We start from the raw sequence: 16,683 nt of genomic DNA, 5'->3' as shown, positions 1-16,683 counted from the left end.
GACTACCAATTTGTAGCTCCTAAATTTTACGAGTATCCTAAAATTTACGAGCGTGTATCCAAACAGGCCGTTAGTAGCCACAACTCCTAGAAGCCGATTCATTGCAGCTTTACTGGGAGATGGGAACTCCTGCTCCTACTACGATGCCCTACAGTAGTTTCACAGGTAAAGGCAAGATGCCTGCCTGATCAGATTTGTTACTGGTGATGCACATGGCAGACACAGACACGTCATCACGTGGACCCAGTCCTAGTGCGATACCTTACTGGTAATCAACTCTTTGTTTAGGCACCAATGCACTACAAAATTTCAATGATTTTTTGAGTGCTTTCGCGGGTGTCGGATGGACATTGTTCTTCTTTATAAATTTTCAAATCTCCAAGGCCTTTTTATTCTATAGTAACAATACAATCATCCTTATATATCAACTATTTTTCATGTATGTTGCTTATGTACACAATAGGTTTTACCTTAAACTATTGATACACAGCCTTCCTTGAAAACATTCTTTGTGTTCATTTTCAGTGTTTAAACCAAAGGAAATTAATTACTGGACTTCACATGGTGCAGTGATTCGATAATTCGAGTGCATACCTTATTATACTTACACATTGGTCGAAACAAATCACAAGAATTTATATTTTCCCTACAGTTTTTAGCAAGTGGTCTACAGTATTAATAATATTTTTTTTCTGAATGGCTCACATTGTTTGTAGTATAATTTTCTATCTTTCCCTACAGTTTTTGCAATTGCCAACAAAGTAATCCCCCACAAATTCATTACTGTTGGGAAAAATGCTAGGTTTTGTAGTGAATTAAGACTTGCTTCATCTAAAATTTAGCCACTTTGTTTAGCTATATAAGCAAAATCTTCATGTATGTTTTTACTATACGTGATGTACCAGGTAGTAAAAAATAAATATTACCACAGCTAGCTGTACATATCTGATATGTTTGCCGGTACCATACCCAAGAGTCCTGAAACTGATCTGCACAACTGTGGTGCATTGCAGTGCGACTGGGCTTTCTCGTGGCTTGGGACCGCTGCCAAGGCTCGTGGCCTCATGGGGCTTTGGCTACGCCCAATAATCCTATCACGCTTATCCCTCTCGCTGACTGTTGTCTGCTTGTTAACTAGACATACTACGCCTGTTGTTGCTGACGCGCTGTCGTCGGTGTGGTTGTCGTCGACTCGTCGGGCGACCACTGCTTAATGGTATCGTCAGCTGAGACGTGATTGGCACGAGGTAGACATGTGACACTGGCATTGTACAGCCGAAAATTCATCAACAAAACAATAAGATAAATAGGTATTTTGGCCCATAAACATTACAACAAGAGTCAAGTTTATTTCTCAACTTTAAGAGTAGTTAATTTAGTCCTTCAACTTTCGTTTTCGGTCAAATTCATCCTTAACTAGTGTGGTGTTCTATGTTAGCATGAGACTAATATGAAAACTCCCTTTACCCTTAGATCATGTAGGTCAAATATGTATATGCTCATACTCCCGTGATACATGCACACAACAGTATATTTTTTAACAAACACAAAATATGATTTCTAAAAAAATGTATGTAGTCATACTCTTTAAAGTCATGCATGTGCTCATACGAATTTGATATGCAAAATGTATATACTCATATTCTTTGGTATATATACAATTTAATGCATGTACGCATACTTTAAAGTTGGTACGTGCTTATATAATCATGGTACAATATACATGCTACATGTATGTATTTATAATGCTCATAGTTATTTTGGATCATACTGTTATTGTATGGCGTAAATTGAGGAGGGGAATATGGAGCCATGGGAAATTATGACTTTTTGTTTTACCGACATGCTAATATAGAGCTCCATAGGACGTGTTTGATCCAAAACAAAAGTTGAGGGATTAGATTAGCTGTTCTGGAAGTTGAGGAACAAACTTATTAACTCTCAATACAAAGTTCAGGGACCAAACAATAATTAAGCATGGCCAAGGCCAACCTGCTAAAAATTATCGAAAAGAAAAAACAACTGGTGGGCGCATGAACTTGTCAGTTCCATCCAATATATGACCGAATTGCTTATGAAAGGAAAAATGCATGACAGAATTGATTGGTGTTATTATATATACGAGATAGCTTTTACAGACAATAGGCACACCATCTTGCCCTCTACGATGCGCACTTTAAAATATCGATTGAACGGGTCTGCTGATTTCTGCAGCAAGAATAACTCGTGTTATTCTTCGGAATCAAATATTGTAACGATCAGTAATTAAGATGCATTGGTTGCTACCATGGTTATGCGGGTGGATAACATCATAAGAGACAGTGGGCATCGCCCGGCCCCTCAACGACGGACACTGCGTGGAAAATAATTCACCGGGTTGATCTGATCGAGGGCAACCTCCGTACTCCCTCCATACTGGTATTAGGAGTCGTTCTGGCGTTTGGATGGAAACGAGTAAAAGAAGTCGTTCTGGCGTGGTTAGGCAAAATTTGACGCTGCTGCCCCTCCGCTTGGGCTCCAGCGCCGCTATTAACGCGCCGTTCGCCTCCCACGACTCGCTGCCACGTTAATCGCTATTAATAGCGCCGCATGCCGCTCGCGTCATCCACTCGCCTGCTTGCCTCTTGCCTCGTCTACTCGCTGCTCGCGCTCGCTGCCAGACGCGCGTACGCTCGCCGCTCGCCCAAGTCATGGAGTCCAAGCCGGCGTCTGAGGAGATCGTCGCGCCGGAGGAGATCGTGCCGGCGTCTGAGGAGATCGTCGCGCCGGAGTCCGAGGAGATCGCCGCGCCGGAGTCGGAGGAGATCGTGCCTGAGTCGGAGGAGATCGTCGCGCCAGAGTCCGAGGAGATCATCACGCCGGAGTCGGAGGAGATCGTGCCTGAGTCGGAGGTAGATACCATCCCCTCGCCGGAGTTGCAGGAGCTCGCGCCAGACTCGGCGATGGTGCCGGATTCTTTGCCGTCGGGCGCTTTTATTTGCCGCCGCTATCAAGTCGTTCATGAAAACCGCGAAGCATGGGATCGTGTGCACAGTGGGCGCTATCCATGCTCTCGCTGTGGTCTCAAGCACACAGACTACATGATCTTCGCCGTTATTCATGGCTTCTACGAATTCGAGTGTGAGTTTTTCATTCCAGATGTCGACAATATCGTGTTCGATGGCGATCAAATCGTGCTGCCTCCAGACGTGCTCAAGACGGTCAAAGAGGAGGCTAAGGAGAGGCGCGAGCGTAAGCTCGCTGCCAAGAAGGCTATGGAGGACGCCAAAGCAGCGGTAAGATCATTAACATTGAATTCTAATTAACTGATAATTAACAAGATTTGTCTCCATTACTAAAACTAACAACCATCAATCTACTTGTTTCATGCAGCAAGAGTAGCCTCGGCTTCATCCAGTAAAGATGGATCACAAGGGATACAAGATGGCAGCCGACCTTGTCTTTCCAATGTTCCTTTTTTCATGTGAGGTATCTTGAAGTTGTTGCAACCTTTCTTCTTCATAGCTTCCACGAAAACACCTTGTAGTGTTAGAAACATTCGGTTTGCAAGGCGTGGTGAGTACTCCATGAATGCCTACATAACAAGTGTGAACAATTGTTGTGGAAGTTTAATTCGGTTTGCAAATTGTTGTGGAAGAAAACATCGAAACATGTGTGAACAATTGTTGAGCAAATTACCTCTTGCACGGCTGGAAGTAGAGCCTCCATTGTTTTTGCATTCTTCTCATATTGAATTGATTGTATAGCTAGAAAAAAACCCAAGTCGAGAATGTTGAAATCTGGAGAGTTTGGTGGCTGACATATTAGGCGAATATCAAATCCTCCTAGCTTAGCGGGCTCACAAAATTGTGGGTCATCCAATTTTAAGTGAGAAGGTGCATTGTCCTGTTGAATGAATATTGGTCTACCCACATCTTCTCTTGGCCACTTAGCTCTAATGGCAGGCAACACTTTGTTGATCATAAAACCTCTAATCACTTCTCTAGTGATCGAAGTTATGGGCTTCATAACCAAGTCTCCATGGACACGGCCTGTCCTCTCATTACCTCTTTGAGCCACTTCATACTGAACAAGTGGAAAACAACCAATCCTACCATCAAAAATACAATTCCCATCCCTAAACCTTGGCCGAGCGCAAACACACAAGAACATGAGCCTAGGGATGTAGTTCTTATTCTTACAAGTCCGATGGGGTTCATCTTCTTCGGGTAGCAAATAATATCTTTCAGATTTTTGATGTAGGTAGAACCATTTCTCATCAATGAACACAAAGTCATACAACTCCTTAAACCTTGGATCATCAAGCAACTCCTTATTAACCATGTCAACACACCATTGTAACCTAGACTTCTTGTTAGCTTGAGTGAGATATGGTTTGATGCTACTAGAGTGGCACCTAATCAATCCTATTTCAAATACCTTTGAACCCTCCATTTGCTCATGTTTAGTTTGACGCACACATCCTCTATGGTCATTCTTTCCTTTAGAGGAATGTTTCGCAATGCTTCCAAATCAAAAGGTATTGCTTTACATCCAACTCTACCCTTCTTTAGACTACAAACCACAACTGGAACACCGCTTCTAAGTTGTGTTTTACCTCGGTTCCAAACACGCTGAGCTGTCCGTATATGAATGTCAAATTAAGCAGCAACAAATGTAGTGTCTTCCTTGTGTAGTGTACCATCGTTGCTTCTAGCTAACAAAGCTTGGTAAACTCGTTTTCAGAGAGCTTCAGTGATCATTTCCTTCCTTTGGTGGGGTAATCCTCCATGAACTGCTTCCACCTTGGGGTTCTGGACAGCATGTTCTATTACAAGAAAAAAGAATCACGTTCATAGCTCTAATTATAGGGAAAAACCTTATTCACGGCATGTTTATACTACTTATTCACGGCATGTTCTAATTATAGGGAAAAAACAAACACTTTCATGCATGATCTAGTAGAAGAATGTGATTGTGACAAAAAAAATTACCAGCAAGATTTTGTACAAAGTCCAAATCAACTGCACCAAACTCATCTACTGGTAAGTTTAAATCCAGTACTGTAAAAAAAACAATAATGAGAACCGAAATAATATGAACAAGCAACGAACGGATAGATCGAAGCGATGCATTTACCGTCATCTTGTTGCTCTTGGAGATCAAACACGCCGCCGTCAGCATCATTAGCGCCGTCGTATTTTGGCTCGTCGAAATCAAGCACGTCGTTGGGGTTGGGGCCATCATCTTCCTATGCCGGAAAGTTGAGATCACCTCACGTTAATGCTGTGAATATAAAAAAAGGAAAGAAAAAATGAGTAAGAATGAGCACGTTACCATTGTTGTTGTGGTCCTCCAGTATAGGCTCGTTGAGATTGAAGGGATGATTGTTGTCGTCATCTTCCTCCATACAAACATTCAAATCGAAGCCATGGAGGACATGAGCCATCGCGCCGTACAGATTGCTGTGGAAGGAGCAGGTAGAAAGCTAGAGAAGAAGCTAAGCCATGGCTAGATGAACAAGCAAGTGAAGAACAGTCAAGGCAAGGCAGTAGTACTGCACGCACTCGAGTCTTAATACCGCATGCACTCCAACCGTCGGACCTGCTGAGCTGTGAGTGCCAAACGAATGAAATTAACGTGCCGAACCAAAAAAATGAGTGAACGAAAAAAAAAGCGCCCAGGCGAAACAAATGAACGAAAATAAGGCGCCATCAGATAAATTTGAGCCAGCACACAGCGCCATGCAAAATCCACGTCAAAAAAAATAGTGTGTCACTAGGGGTTCGAACACTTGACCACCAGCCTCAGGAATGGGAGTGCTCACCACTTGGTCTATGAAGAATTGTTGTATAAGGGACACCCGCAGTGCTATTTAATAAGGGCAAAGAAGGAAAACTTTCCCTTAACTAATTACTCTTGGTAAGTGCAATCATGTCTTAAACGACTTCTAATACCAGTATGGAGGGAGTATGTTTTTAGATTAAATGGGCCGGTGGCATGTTAATTCAATTAAATCCTAAGGCTCTTTCATACGGTGGTTTTGTAGTTTTTTAATCACGAGTTAATGACTAGTAACTGCGTGGTATTTAGTGACTAGTAACTTATGTGCATTAAAAGACTAACAACAAATGACTAGTAACGGTTGCGTGTTGATAGCTGAAACTTACCATTTGATGGCAGCCAAATAATGGCAATGAATCTGGACACCCAAAAGGTTTCCGATGCCTATAAGAGAGGCAGTCCTTCTTAGTCTTCCGCGCACAATACACCATCCAACGAGCTCTCTCTACTTCTACGCTGTTTTTGCTATTCCTGTTCCGGTGCTCTGTGTGCACAGACCACACCAGGAGAGCAGGCCTCCGAAGCTGTGCCCTTGCCTGAGACTCTGCACCCAAGGAGTAGAAGGGCGATCAAGTTTTTGGGAAGCGCATTTGCGCGACTGCTCGCTATGCACAGGAGGCGCAACTGCATGATGAACATATGAACGACATCGACTTTGATCAACTACATCGAATAGGCTTGAAATGTCGAGTAACATGACATCTGGTGCCACCGGCATTGGCCCCGCTGCAGGGTACTTTGGCCCTGTTTGGTATGGCTCCACTCCTGAACTCCAGCAACTCCACCAAAAAATCCAGCCAAACACCCCAGCTCCAAAACTTCATGGAGCTGCCAACTCCATGGAGCTGTAATGCAAATGGAGGTGGAGTTTTGGAGCACCTCTTTTGCTGCTCCAGAACTGTCTCTTTTCAACCTCCTCGTGGAGTTGATGGGTAATTACCCACCAATGTCACTGGTTACAGAAAAAACGTTTCAATTCTATTCTCCGAGACTCCCTTGCGCCTCCTATTTTCTCCGTCCCGCGCCTCCCATCTCCGTCACAATTGTTCTCGCGTGAGACTGGCCACCTCTAGGGTTTGGAGCGCCGCTAGCCACCGCCGCCAGCAGGCTGAGCCCCACCGCCGGTCTCCAAGCCCCGCCCGGTCGCGTAGCTCCGCCTCCCGCAATGAGCCGCACGAGGCCCGCTGCCGGCCGCCGCCTGCCGCACAAGCTCCGCCGCCGGTCGTAGCCCCCGCCGCCAGCCGCAGAGGCCCGCCAACAGCCGTCCGGAGATCCATCGCGGCCGCCATTCACAAGGTATGGTGCCTGCTTTGTTTTTGCAATTACATGCTCTGGAATTTTAGTTGCTATCGGCCGCCGTTTCAGTAGCGCACACCATGTAAGTTAAATGCTACCAGATTTCTAGTCGATCTGATCAGATAAAATGACGAATAACAAACAATGTCTCAAAGACTATGCCATCACAAATACCCTCTTTGTTTTTAAATTCTAGTGCTCATCAAAATTCTAATGCTTCAATCTGAAATAGTTGATGTCCACTAAACAATCTAGACATCAGAGATGCTATTACTACCAATGGTAGGGTTATCCACTATTGAGAGAATTCTATTGCTGATTTGGAATTAGCCTGTTGGTGGTTCAGTATATTCCAGTAGAAATTGCTTAGCATAATGAGAACCTCATATATGAAATTTGTATACATTGGGTAACAGAAATTAGGTAACTTGCCTTCTAATATTAAATTTGTGAGTTCGATAGATGTCTAAAATTGATTGGAACTCAGAGAACACTCGAGTGTTGTGTATGTTGTTTGCCGAACAAGTTGAAAAAGGAAATCGGCCAAACACACACTTAAATGCACTTGGTTATGCTGAGGTTGAGAAAGAGTTTAAAGAAAGGACTGGAATTGTGGCTACCAAGGTTCAGATCAAGAACAAATGGGACAACTTGAAGGAAGATTTCAAGGCATGGAAGAAACTAATGCTAAGGCAAACAAGGACTGGTTGGGATCCTATAAAAAAGACTATTGCTATGGATGATGAATGGTGGGAAAAAACTAGAGATGTAAGTTGGTTCAAAAATTTTGCTATATTTGTTTTACATATGTCAAATCTGTTGGTAATACTTATAATAATATGTGTTGTTTTGCTTATTTCAGGACATTCCGGGTTGTGGAAAGTTCAAAAAGAAGGGCCTTGAGAATGAAGATGAATTAGCTAAGTGTTTTCCTAACATCACTAATATTGGTATTGATCATTGGTCTTCTCATGTTGTGAATGTTGAAGCAACCCAAAATGTTGATGAGACACAAGATGAGGCAACCAATTTTGAGCCGCAAGATGATGATTTCATTCCTGCAACACAGGAGGAGGATATTGGTATTTCTCCTCCATCTGCGAGAGGCAAGAGATTGGCTAGGCCTGTTGAAAGTAGTGGCAAGAAGGTGAAGTCTCAAAATGCACTTCTAATTCAAGAAGCAGTAACAAGTATGGCAAGTTCAGCCAATGAATATGTTTTGAAGAGACATGGAAAATACTCTATTGATGAAGTGACGGAGGTTGTGATTGCTTGTGGGGCTGGCTATGATAGCAATGAACATTACATTGCGTCTGAACTGTTTGTGAAAAAGGAGCAAAGGGAGATGTTCATGACCTTGTCTACTAATGAGATTAGGTTCAATTGGCTTAGGAGGAAGTACAATGATAAATATGAAAAGTAGAAATGGTAGTGAGAGTGATGTTATCCTACATTTTATTTTTATCACATGTATGCTACATTTTATTTTCTTGTAGTTCATTTATGTATGGCAAGTGTATATTACATTTCATTTATGTTAATGTTCATAGATGTCTTCAAGTGAGTCTGATGATTCTAGTGATGGGGATTTTTTTTTAAAATGGTTGAGAGCAGTGCTAAACTAGCACAAAGTTGTCATGACTTGTATATGGACAAGGCACCGCTGAGGTTCATGTTTTCACAACAAAGTGGAATAGGGCTGATGGAGATGGTAAACACTCCAGGGGAGTCTCATCGAATGCTTCGGATGAATAAGGTTATTTTTCATGATCTTCATGATGTGTTGGTTGAGAGGTACGGATTAAAACCATCGAAACACATGAATACATATGAAATGTTGGCCATTTTCTTATTCACATGTGGTGGGTGTGAGTCAAATAGAAGAAGACAAAATAAGTTCAAACACTCAGGTGAAACCATTAGTAGAAAATTTCATGAAGTTCTAGATTGTGTGGTTGCTATGGCACAAGATTTCTTGAGACCAATAGATCCTAATTTTTGCAATGTGCACAAGAGGATTAGGAATGACAAGAGAGAATATCCACATTTTAAGGATTGCATTGATGCACATGGAACCCATATTCTTGTATCTTTATCACCTGAAGAACAAGTGAGATATATTGGTAAGACTGGAATTGCAACTCAAAATGCGCTTGCCGTTTGTGATTTTGATATGCGCTTCACGTATGTGGCTGCAGGTCAACCGGGTTCGTTGCTTGACACTAGTGTATTGTACCATGCATTGGAAGTAGATGTAGATGTCTTCCCACATCCTCCTCAAGGTAAATATTTTTGCTTATGTTCTTTTTCATATTTGTATGCATAAACTTATCTTGTTTTACTTATGTGCAGGCAAGTACTATGTTATATATGCGGGCTATCCTAATCATCCGGGGTACCTTGCTCCATACAAGGGTGAAAGATACCACTTACCCGAGTGGCATCGAGGTATGGAACCAAATACTCCAAAAGAGAAGTTCAACCGTATACACTCATGTGTTCGTAATGTTATTGAGCGCTCATTTGGAATATTAAAAATGAAATGGCAAATCCTTTACAAGATGCCCAGTTATTCAATGGTCACAAAAAAGAAGATTGTTGCCGCTACCATGGTCCTACACAATTTCATATGTGAACATGCTAGTGTTGATGTGGACTTTGCTAATTTTGATAGAGATCCTACCTACATGCCTACTATTCCGGATAGGTACAACAAGTATTCTGTGTCTCAACATGCCTCCGATGCATCAACTTCGGAATCAAGCTTTGTGACTATGGACACCTTTCGTGATAGTATGGCTACATCCATCGTCCTAGTATGGAATTAGTGCAATGATTATTGTAACGACCTTATTTTGGAACTATGAACTTATTTCGTAATTTCGGTTCTAGGCAAATGACATGTAATTTTTTATTATTTTGGACTTCACTACATGTACTTTCATTTCATATTTGCCAGAAGTAGTTCATGTCAAACTAGGGGTAAGAATGGTAATCTACCCTCAAACTCCTCTTTTCTGGAGCTGGGGACACCCTCCCAACCAAACACCCTCATCAGACAGCTCCAACTCTACCCAGAGCTGGCTCCACCTGGAGTTCTGGAGTGAAGTAGCTCCACTTGGAGTTCTGGAGTCATGCCAAACAGGGCCTTTCTCATGACTTTTTGGTTCATTATTTGTTTTCTGTTATTTCCATCGCATACTTTATGTTCATTGTTATAGACACAAATGTTCATGCTCCTATTTATGCTATCGTTTATGTCATATTTTATTTTATATTTCAGATTAAAATAAACTATAAAATGCCTATAATTCCAACATATGTAACACGTGATGAGTCAGGTTCCACTAGGCCAAAAAAGATTTGTGCTGGCTCATGAAATTTTCAGTACTGGCGCGCAATATTGGTAGGGGTGGGCAGAATACCTGAGGCCTAAACCTGAAAAACCCGAGCCCGAACCTGAAAAACCTTGAGCTCGAAAAACTCAAAGGCTACCTCAGGTTTTCGATCCAGAAACCCGAAATTATTACGGGTAAATCGGGTTTGGAACCCTGATACCTGAAAACCGTGAACAATACAAACTTCCAGGTAGGCCCAACACAGCAGCCCAAGTGTCCAACCACTCAAACATTTCATTTCAGCCTAGCACCCTAGCGGCCTAGCCCACCAGGCACCAACCACTGCACCCCACGTCCCCACTACACGTCTACACTACCCCAAAAGCTAGAACCCCAGCCGCAATTGTTCCTCCCAAGTCCCAACACCTCCCCCTATCCTCCTCCACTCCAGGGGCCACCGGACCGGCGGTGACTCTGGAGGAGGCTGTGGTGGCGGCGGCGGCAAGGTGGCCCCACGGTGGGCGCCCATGAGGGAGGGGCTCTGGACGCAGATCCAGCGGCGCAGTGGCGGGAGACGGACCCAGGCTGCGGAGGAGTGGCGGCGGCTCCGACCTGTGTCTTGGGACTGGGCAGAGGTAGCGGGCGCGATGGCTGCCGGGGCGCGCCATGGACGGAGACGCGACTGGGGTGGCCTATGGATGGGTGGCTGAGGTGGTGGTGGAATGGTCCTCCAGCTCCAGGCGCCGCCTAGGTTTGTTTCTTCAATTTGTGGGGGATTTGTTGGAATCAATTGATGGATTGTTCTTCCTTCCATGTAATCTCTATATGCGAATGAATTTAGTTTGAGTTTTCAAATTCGTTCCCCTTGAGGAATGAGGATTTTTTTTCTTTGCTGTGCAATGGTCGGGCAATTCGGGAGTACCCGAACCTGAACCCAAATTGTCGGGTACCCGAAATGTCGGGTTCTTGTTTTTTGGAGCAAATCTCGGGTATTGATTTTGAAAACCTGAATTTTGGAAAACCCGAACAACCCGACCTGAACTTTTCGGATAACCCGAATGCCCACCCCTAAATATTGGCACCCACCAGCAAAAAAAAGGGTCTGGGCCCATTCCGTCAATATCCGCGGGCACAAATGCTTTTCAATTTATATGGATGGGAAGGAAAAAAATCAACTAGTTAAAAACTTTGTTTTACATATCATGATATACTTTTAACATATATTAGACTACCTATATGTTGTTCCGTAGGCGTTGCAAAAAATTATATGTGATTTACTATTTTCTAAGGTTTAAATGATTATAAGGATGTTTATTGGAATTAATAAGTATTTGAACTAAAATTTTCACAAGTAACATAAAAAAATTCAAAAAGGTCCATGAAAGATTCACAAAGTCCGTGTTTTTTTAACTCAAACCATGAAAGTCCATGCAAGATTCACGGAGTTTTTAAGTACATTTATCAGTTCTATTAAAATTTTAAGTGAAAATAAATTCTAATACTATTAAAACATGGTCAAAAATATATAAATTGGTATGGAATGCTTTTATGAGTTCACTTGACATAAAAGTTTCAATATGTTATAAAAAAATTGGACTATATATTGTTCACAAAGGTATACTTCACCTACAACAAGTGAGGCTTTAAGCTTGAGAACTAACTTAGCAAAAAAAGTATCATATATATCCCAATATAATTTTTACATCCATGAGACTATATATATACTTGTTCACAAAAGTTTCAAAAAGTTTTCAGTTGTTGCATTAAAAAATTAAAAAAGAAAATAAAAATATAGGTAGATTTATACTGGCGGACGATGGTGTCACCCGCCAACACAAAGATCAAAAACATTTCGTGACGCAGAGTGGGCAACAAAAAAAATGGCGGGCATCAGACCCCTACATCTCCCTTATCTCCTCTTATTTCTCTAGGAGCAGGCACCAGCAGGGCGGGCATCAACCCCATACTTCTTCCTTATCTCCTCTTATCTCTACAGGAGAAGGCACCAGCGGGAGCAGCGGCCGTGCTGATGGGTCGAGGGCACTAGGGGTGGCGCGCCCGAGCAGAGGCATCGCGACCGGTGGACGTGGGTGCCGGTGAGAGCGGCAGCCGATGGGGCAGGCCCGTGAGCGTGGGGACCGGCACGCCCGATTGGATGCAACGGTGGCCGACGTGCGTGGAGACCAGCGTGTGCGGGCGGTGTCAGGTGCTCTTTCCCTTATCTGTTCCTTTCTCTCATCCTCTCCCTCTCTCTACCTTATCTGTTCCTTTCCTCTTCGGTGGGAGGGCGAGCTTGAGCGGCGCCCAAGGGTGGGTGCCGAGGGCGAGCTCCGGTGGCGGACGCCAAGGCCGAGCTCCGACGGTGCGCCCAAGGGCAGGCGTCGAGGGTGAGGTCCAGCAGGCGAGTGCCGAGGGCATGCTCCGACGGCGTGCGCAAGGGCGAGCGTTGAGGGTGAGCTTCGGCAGGTGCGCAAGGGCGGTGTGGGACTGACGCGACCGGCCGGCGTGAGGTCAGTCGGCCAGCGGGGCTTGACGCGGGCGGACGGGTGGCCGGCGGGCGCATGGGCTGGCGAGAGGACAGTCAACCGGCGAGCACAAGGGTCACTGCGGCTGGTCGGCTGGAACAGCCTCCAGGAATCACATGGACTGGCGGCTGGCGAGGGAAGGGACCGTCAGGGGCAGCCCCAACCAAGCTGCAGCTGGCGCGGGCGACGACAGAGAAGGAGTGTGGAGTCGCGGGACGGTGGTGCGGCCGCGGTTGCGGCAGCAAGAGCGGCTATGGCCAGCTTTTTTTTATTATCCTAAAAATATCTTTGCTGGTGGGCTATCTAAGCACCCGCTAGTGTAAATTGGAACTGGCGGGTGGATACTCGCCAACACAAAGATCATTTGTAACGACAGGGAGTTGCTGGTGGGTGCGGAACCTGTCAGGAAAAACCGATTTTGACCAGTAGCGAAAATGTTTTCACGCGTAGTGTTCTGTAGCCGCCGGTAATGGCTCGTGTTATTCTGTCTCGGAAACCGAACATTCTAGCGGTTGGCAAGATGCATATGCATTGCCCGTTACCATCAACCTTTATCGCACGCACTGCCGTAGGAAATATAACTACATGTCACCCGTCAGAGTCCTACGGAACCAGATCAGGATACCGCGCAGCCTTTCCACCAAAAACCCCAGCCGGACGCGTGTGTTGGCCGGCGAACTGAGCGCGCAGCGCATCCGAGCGGAGCCGTCGCGGCCGCGCACGGGGGGCCGAGAGGGACGCGCGCGCGGGCACACGACTGGCGCAGCCGTTCCTTTCCAGCTTCACGTGAAGCGCCCAGCGACTGGTGAGGTGTGGATGGCCTCGCGTGCAGCGTGCACAGGGCCCTACCCCCTCAGGGCCCTACCCCCTCCCTACTAGCTAGTCTACCTAAGTGGGGCCGCCGCCGGCGTATATACCAAGATGTGGGATAGATCCGGCCGGCGAAGGCGACCCCTGTCGGCCGGCTGGCTGCCGCTGGTCCTCCCTGCCTGCGCGTCCTCCTTTGTAGCTGCGCGCCTGCGCTGTGCTCTACAGCTGGGCTCCTCCACTTCAACTGGGCCTGGCCCTTGAGCCATGGTTGACTGACTCCTTGCAGCGGTGCAGGTCAACAGTGATGAGCAATGCATGTGCCGCGATACCAGTAGATTGAACTGAAGAATTAAATAAACCGAATTCCAACTTTTATATATATATATGTATGTATATGTATGTATGTATAGCGGCTATACACCTCTTTCCTTTCCACTAGAAACTTTGGTGCGGCGTTACCACGCTTCACTTGATTGAGCTAGAGTACGGAAAAAACTATCTGACTAGCCGCGCAAGCGCATTAGTGCGCGACCGATCCAGCCTACTAGTGTTCAGTGGGAGGGAGGTAGGTTGTAGTGAATCGTGTTCTTTTTTTCATCTCTAAAAAATATGATAATTTTTAAATGGAGTGTCTATTTTATTTTCCGTTTGTACCACTATGTTTCTTATGATGATATGATGTCCATGTCCATATTTTTTAAATATTTTTTATTTATTGACAACTTATATTAAATATGTAGTAGCTATTTATGTATTAGGTGTGTAGCGACTTTTGCATAAACCTCTCAACAAATTATGAACATAAATTGCTGGAAAAGTAAGTTGGACTATCATATTGTTTACGTGCGTCAAGTATCTAAATAAGTCGTCACATTATCTATAAAGTTACTACCAGCATATTACATAAGTGTCTACGCATAAGTTATTACACTATCCTTACATGCATTATTTGTCTCTACATAAATTTTTACTAGACAAGTAGACATACGGTATAGATTAGATGTTGCTACATAATCTCCATATAAGCTAATTACAAATTATGTATAAAAGTTATCTCATAATCCATACATAAGTTATCATACAAACTGTACATAAGTTACTAAAATACAATCAATATAAGTTGCCAGTGATATAAAAATACTTCAAAACATATCAAATATCAAATATAGATCTTATTTTGTAAATCTCATTATAACGAACACAATGGTGCAAACGGAATGGAAAACAATTCTTGCATGCGAGAGTTATATGCGATTAAACAAAACGAATCAAAATCTTATTGAAGCCATGATGTAGATGGAAAGCAACGGATACTATTTTCTTTGATAAATCTTCCAACCGTGAGAGCCTCTAGTTGCTTACTAGAGTGGGATGAAAGCGGTCGGGAACGGTCGGGAAAATACTCTAACCATTCCCGCTACTATATTTTTTATGCGGGAACGGGAACGGGAAGGCCGGTCGGGAAAGCGAAACGGGAACGGAAACGGGAAGGCCGGTCGGGAAAGCGAAATCGGAAATACGGGATGTCGGAAACGATACATTTCGATCGGGAAAAAGTCAATAACGATCGGGAATCGGTAATCCAAATCGGGAATGTCGACGCACATAACCACTTCAACCATTCAACTTAACACTAAGGTTACAACCATGTATAATACATAGGCAAATTGCACCGTTGGTAAGTATATAACACTAACACTAGTGACTTGTTATGTTTGTGTTGCACATATTCATGCATGAGTAAGCGACCTATGATATTTTACGTGGCATATGCTAATAAAACAACAGCAGTGAGTTAACTTTTTAATTGTCATGAAATACTTCAAAAAACTAAATGAGAGACTTGTAAAGAAAAAAGGAAAGCGCACATGCATACTTCAGCTTATCTACGAGGAACGAGTTCAACGAAAAAGCAGAAGTGGCTGGTTGCGTCCACATCCAATAGGTATTCTTGCAGCATCAAATCATTTAGCATATGTTGTAGACACAACAAAAAAAATTTAAAAAAAGGAAAATGCACATGCATACGCATGGCCTTAGCGGCGTGTGCAGTGCTCAGCTCGCTTTACCTTGGTAATGGCCCATTATGGCCCAGCGCGCACAGCAGCAGCAAGCACCACTACACCAGTACACCAGGCGCACACTGAAGTTTAAAACCACCTCGCGGAGCCAGCTAGGGAGGGGGCGAGCCGGCGCTTTTATTAATTGGACTCCCGGCCTCCGGAGAGCCCCAGGCTTTCATCGAGAGCTCCTTGGTCTCTAACCTGAATTGATGAGATGAGGTAATAATACAAAATAAAATTTAATATACGGGAAAAGCGGGAATTTTCCTGTTAAAAAATAAGATCCGTGAATTCGGTCGGGAAACAAGCCCAACCGATTCCGGTCCCGGATCCCGCCAAATTTTCCTGTTTTTTGCTGGATTTATTCGCTGGATTTATTCGGTTACCGATAATCTGATATCTGGTCGGGAAACAAGCCCAACCGATTCCGGTCCCGGATCCCGCCAAATTTTCCTGTTTTTTGCCGGATTTATTCGGTTACCGATAATTTGATATCTGGTTGGGATAATACGGCATTCGGTGCCGGTCGGGACGGGAATTTCCCATCCCGTTTTCATCCCGAAGTACGTGTCAGAAGATGATAGAGGTCGCGCAATAGTTTTTCGGTGTGACAGGTCGCGATAGAGGTCGCGCAATAGTTTTTCGGTGTGACAGGTCGCGCCTTAACGTAGTCCCTAGTGTTGTATAAGTGTATTGATTGTGTTGTATAAGTGTATTGATTCTGAAGTTGCTTAAGTGATCGACTTTTATGATTAGAGAAGAAAACAATACGTTGAGAAAGGATCGCATGGTTGTATAGAGAGACACTAGATAAAAAATAAATTAATC

General features: G+C 44.1%; 1 protein-coding gene across 1 annotated transcript; it reads left to right on the top strand.

The window, feature by feature from the left end:
- The first annotated feature begins 7,581 nt into the window (after positions 1-7,581).
- On the top strand, positions 7,582-8,542 carry LOC101772477 (L10-interacting MYB domain-containing protein-like). Its single transcript, XM_012844993.1, has 2 exons — positions 7,582-7,801; positions 7,971-8,542. The coding sequence occupies exons 1-2, from the start codon at positions 7,582-7,584 to the stop codon at positions 8,540-8,542; spliced, it is 792 nt and encodes a 263-aa protein (XP_012700447.1).
- Positions 8,543-16,683: the final 8,141 nt, after the last annotated feature.

This window comes from Setaria italica, chromosome I (genome assembly GCF_000263155.2).
Source record: "Setaria italica strain Yugu1 chromosome I, Setaria_italica_v2.0, whole genome shotgun sequence".
Lineage (NCBI taxonomy): Eukaryota > Viridiplantae > Streptophyta > Magnoliopsida > Poales > Poaceae > Setaria > Setaria italica.
Note: the sequence above shows the minus strand (reverse complement) of the source record. Positions and strands in the feature narration are given on the sequence as shown.

Coding starts and splice junctions, on each gene's coding strand:
- LOC101772477 (XM_012844993.1), top strand. CDS start 7,582: ATGTCTAAAATTGATTGGAACTCAGAGAACACTCGAGTGTTGTGTATG. Junction 7,802..7,970: donor TTTCAAGGCATGGAAGAAAC/TAATGCTAAGGC, acceptor ATGTGTTGTTTT/GCTTATTTCAGGACATTCCG.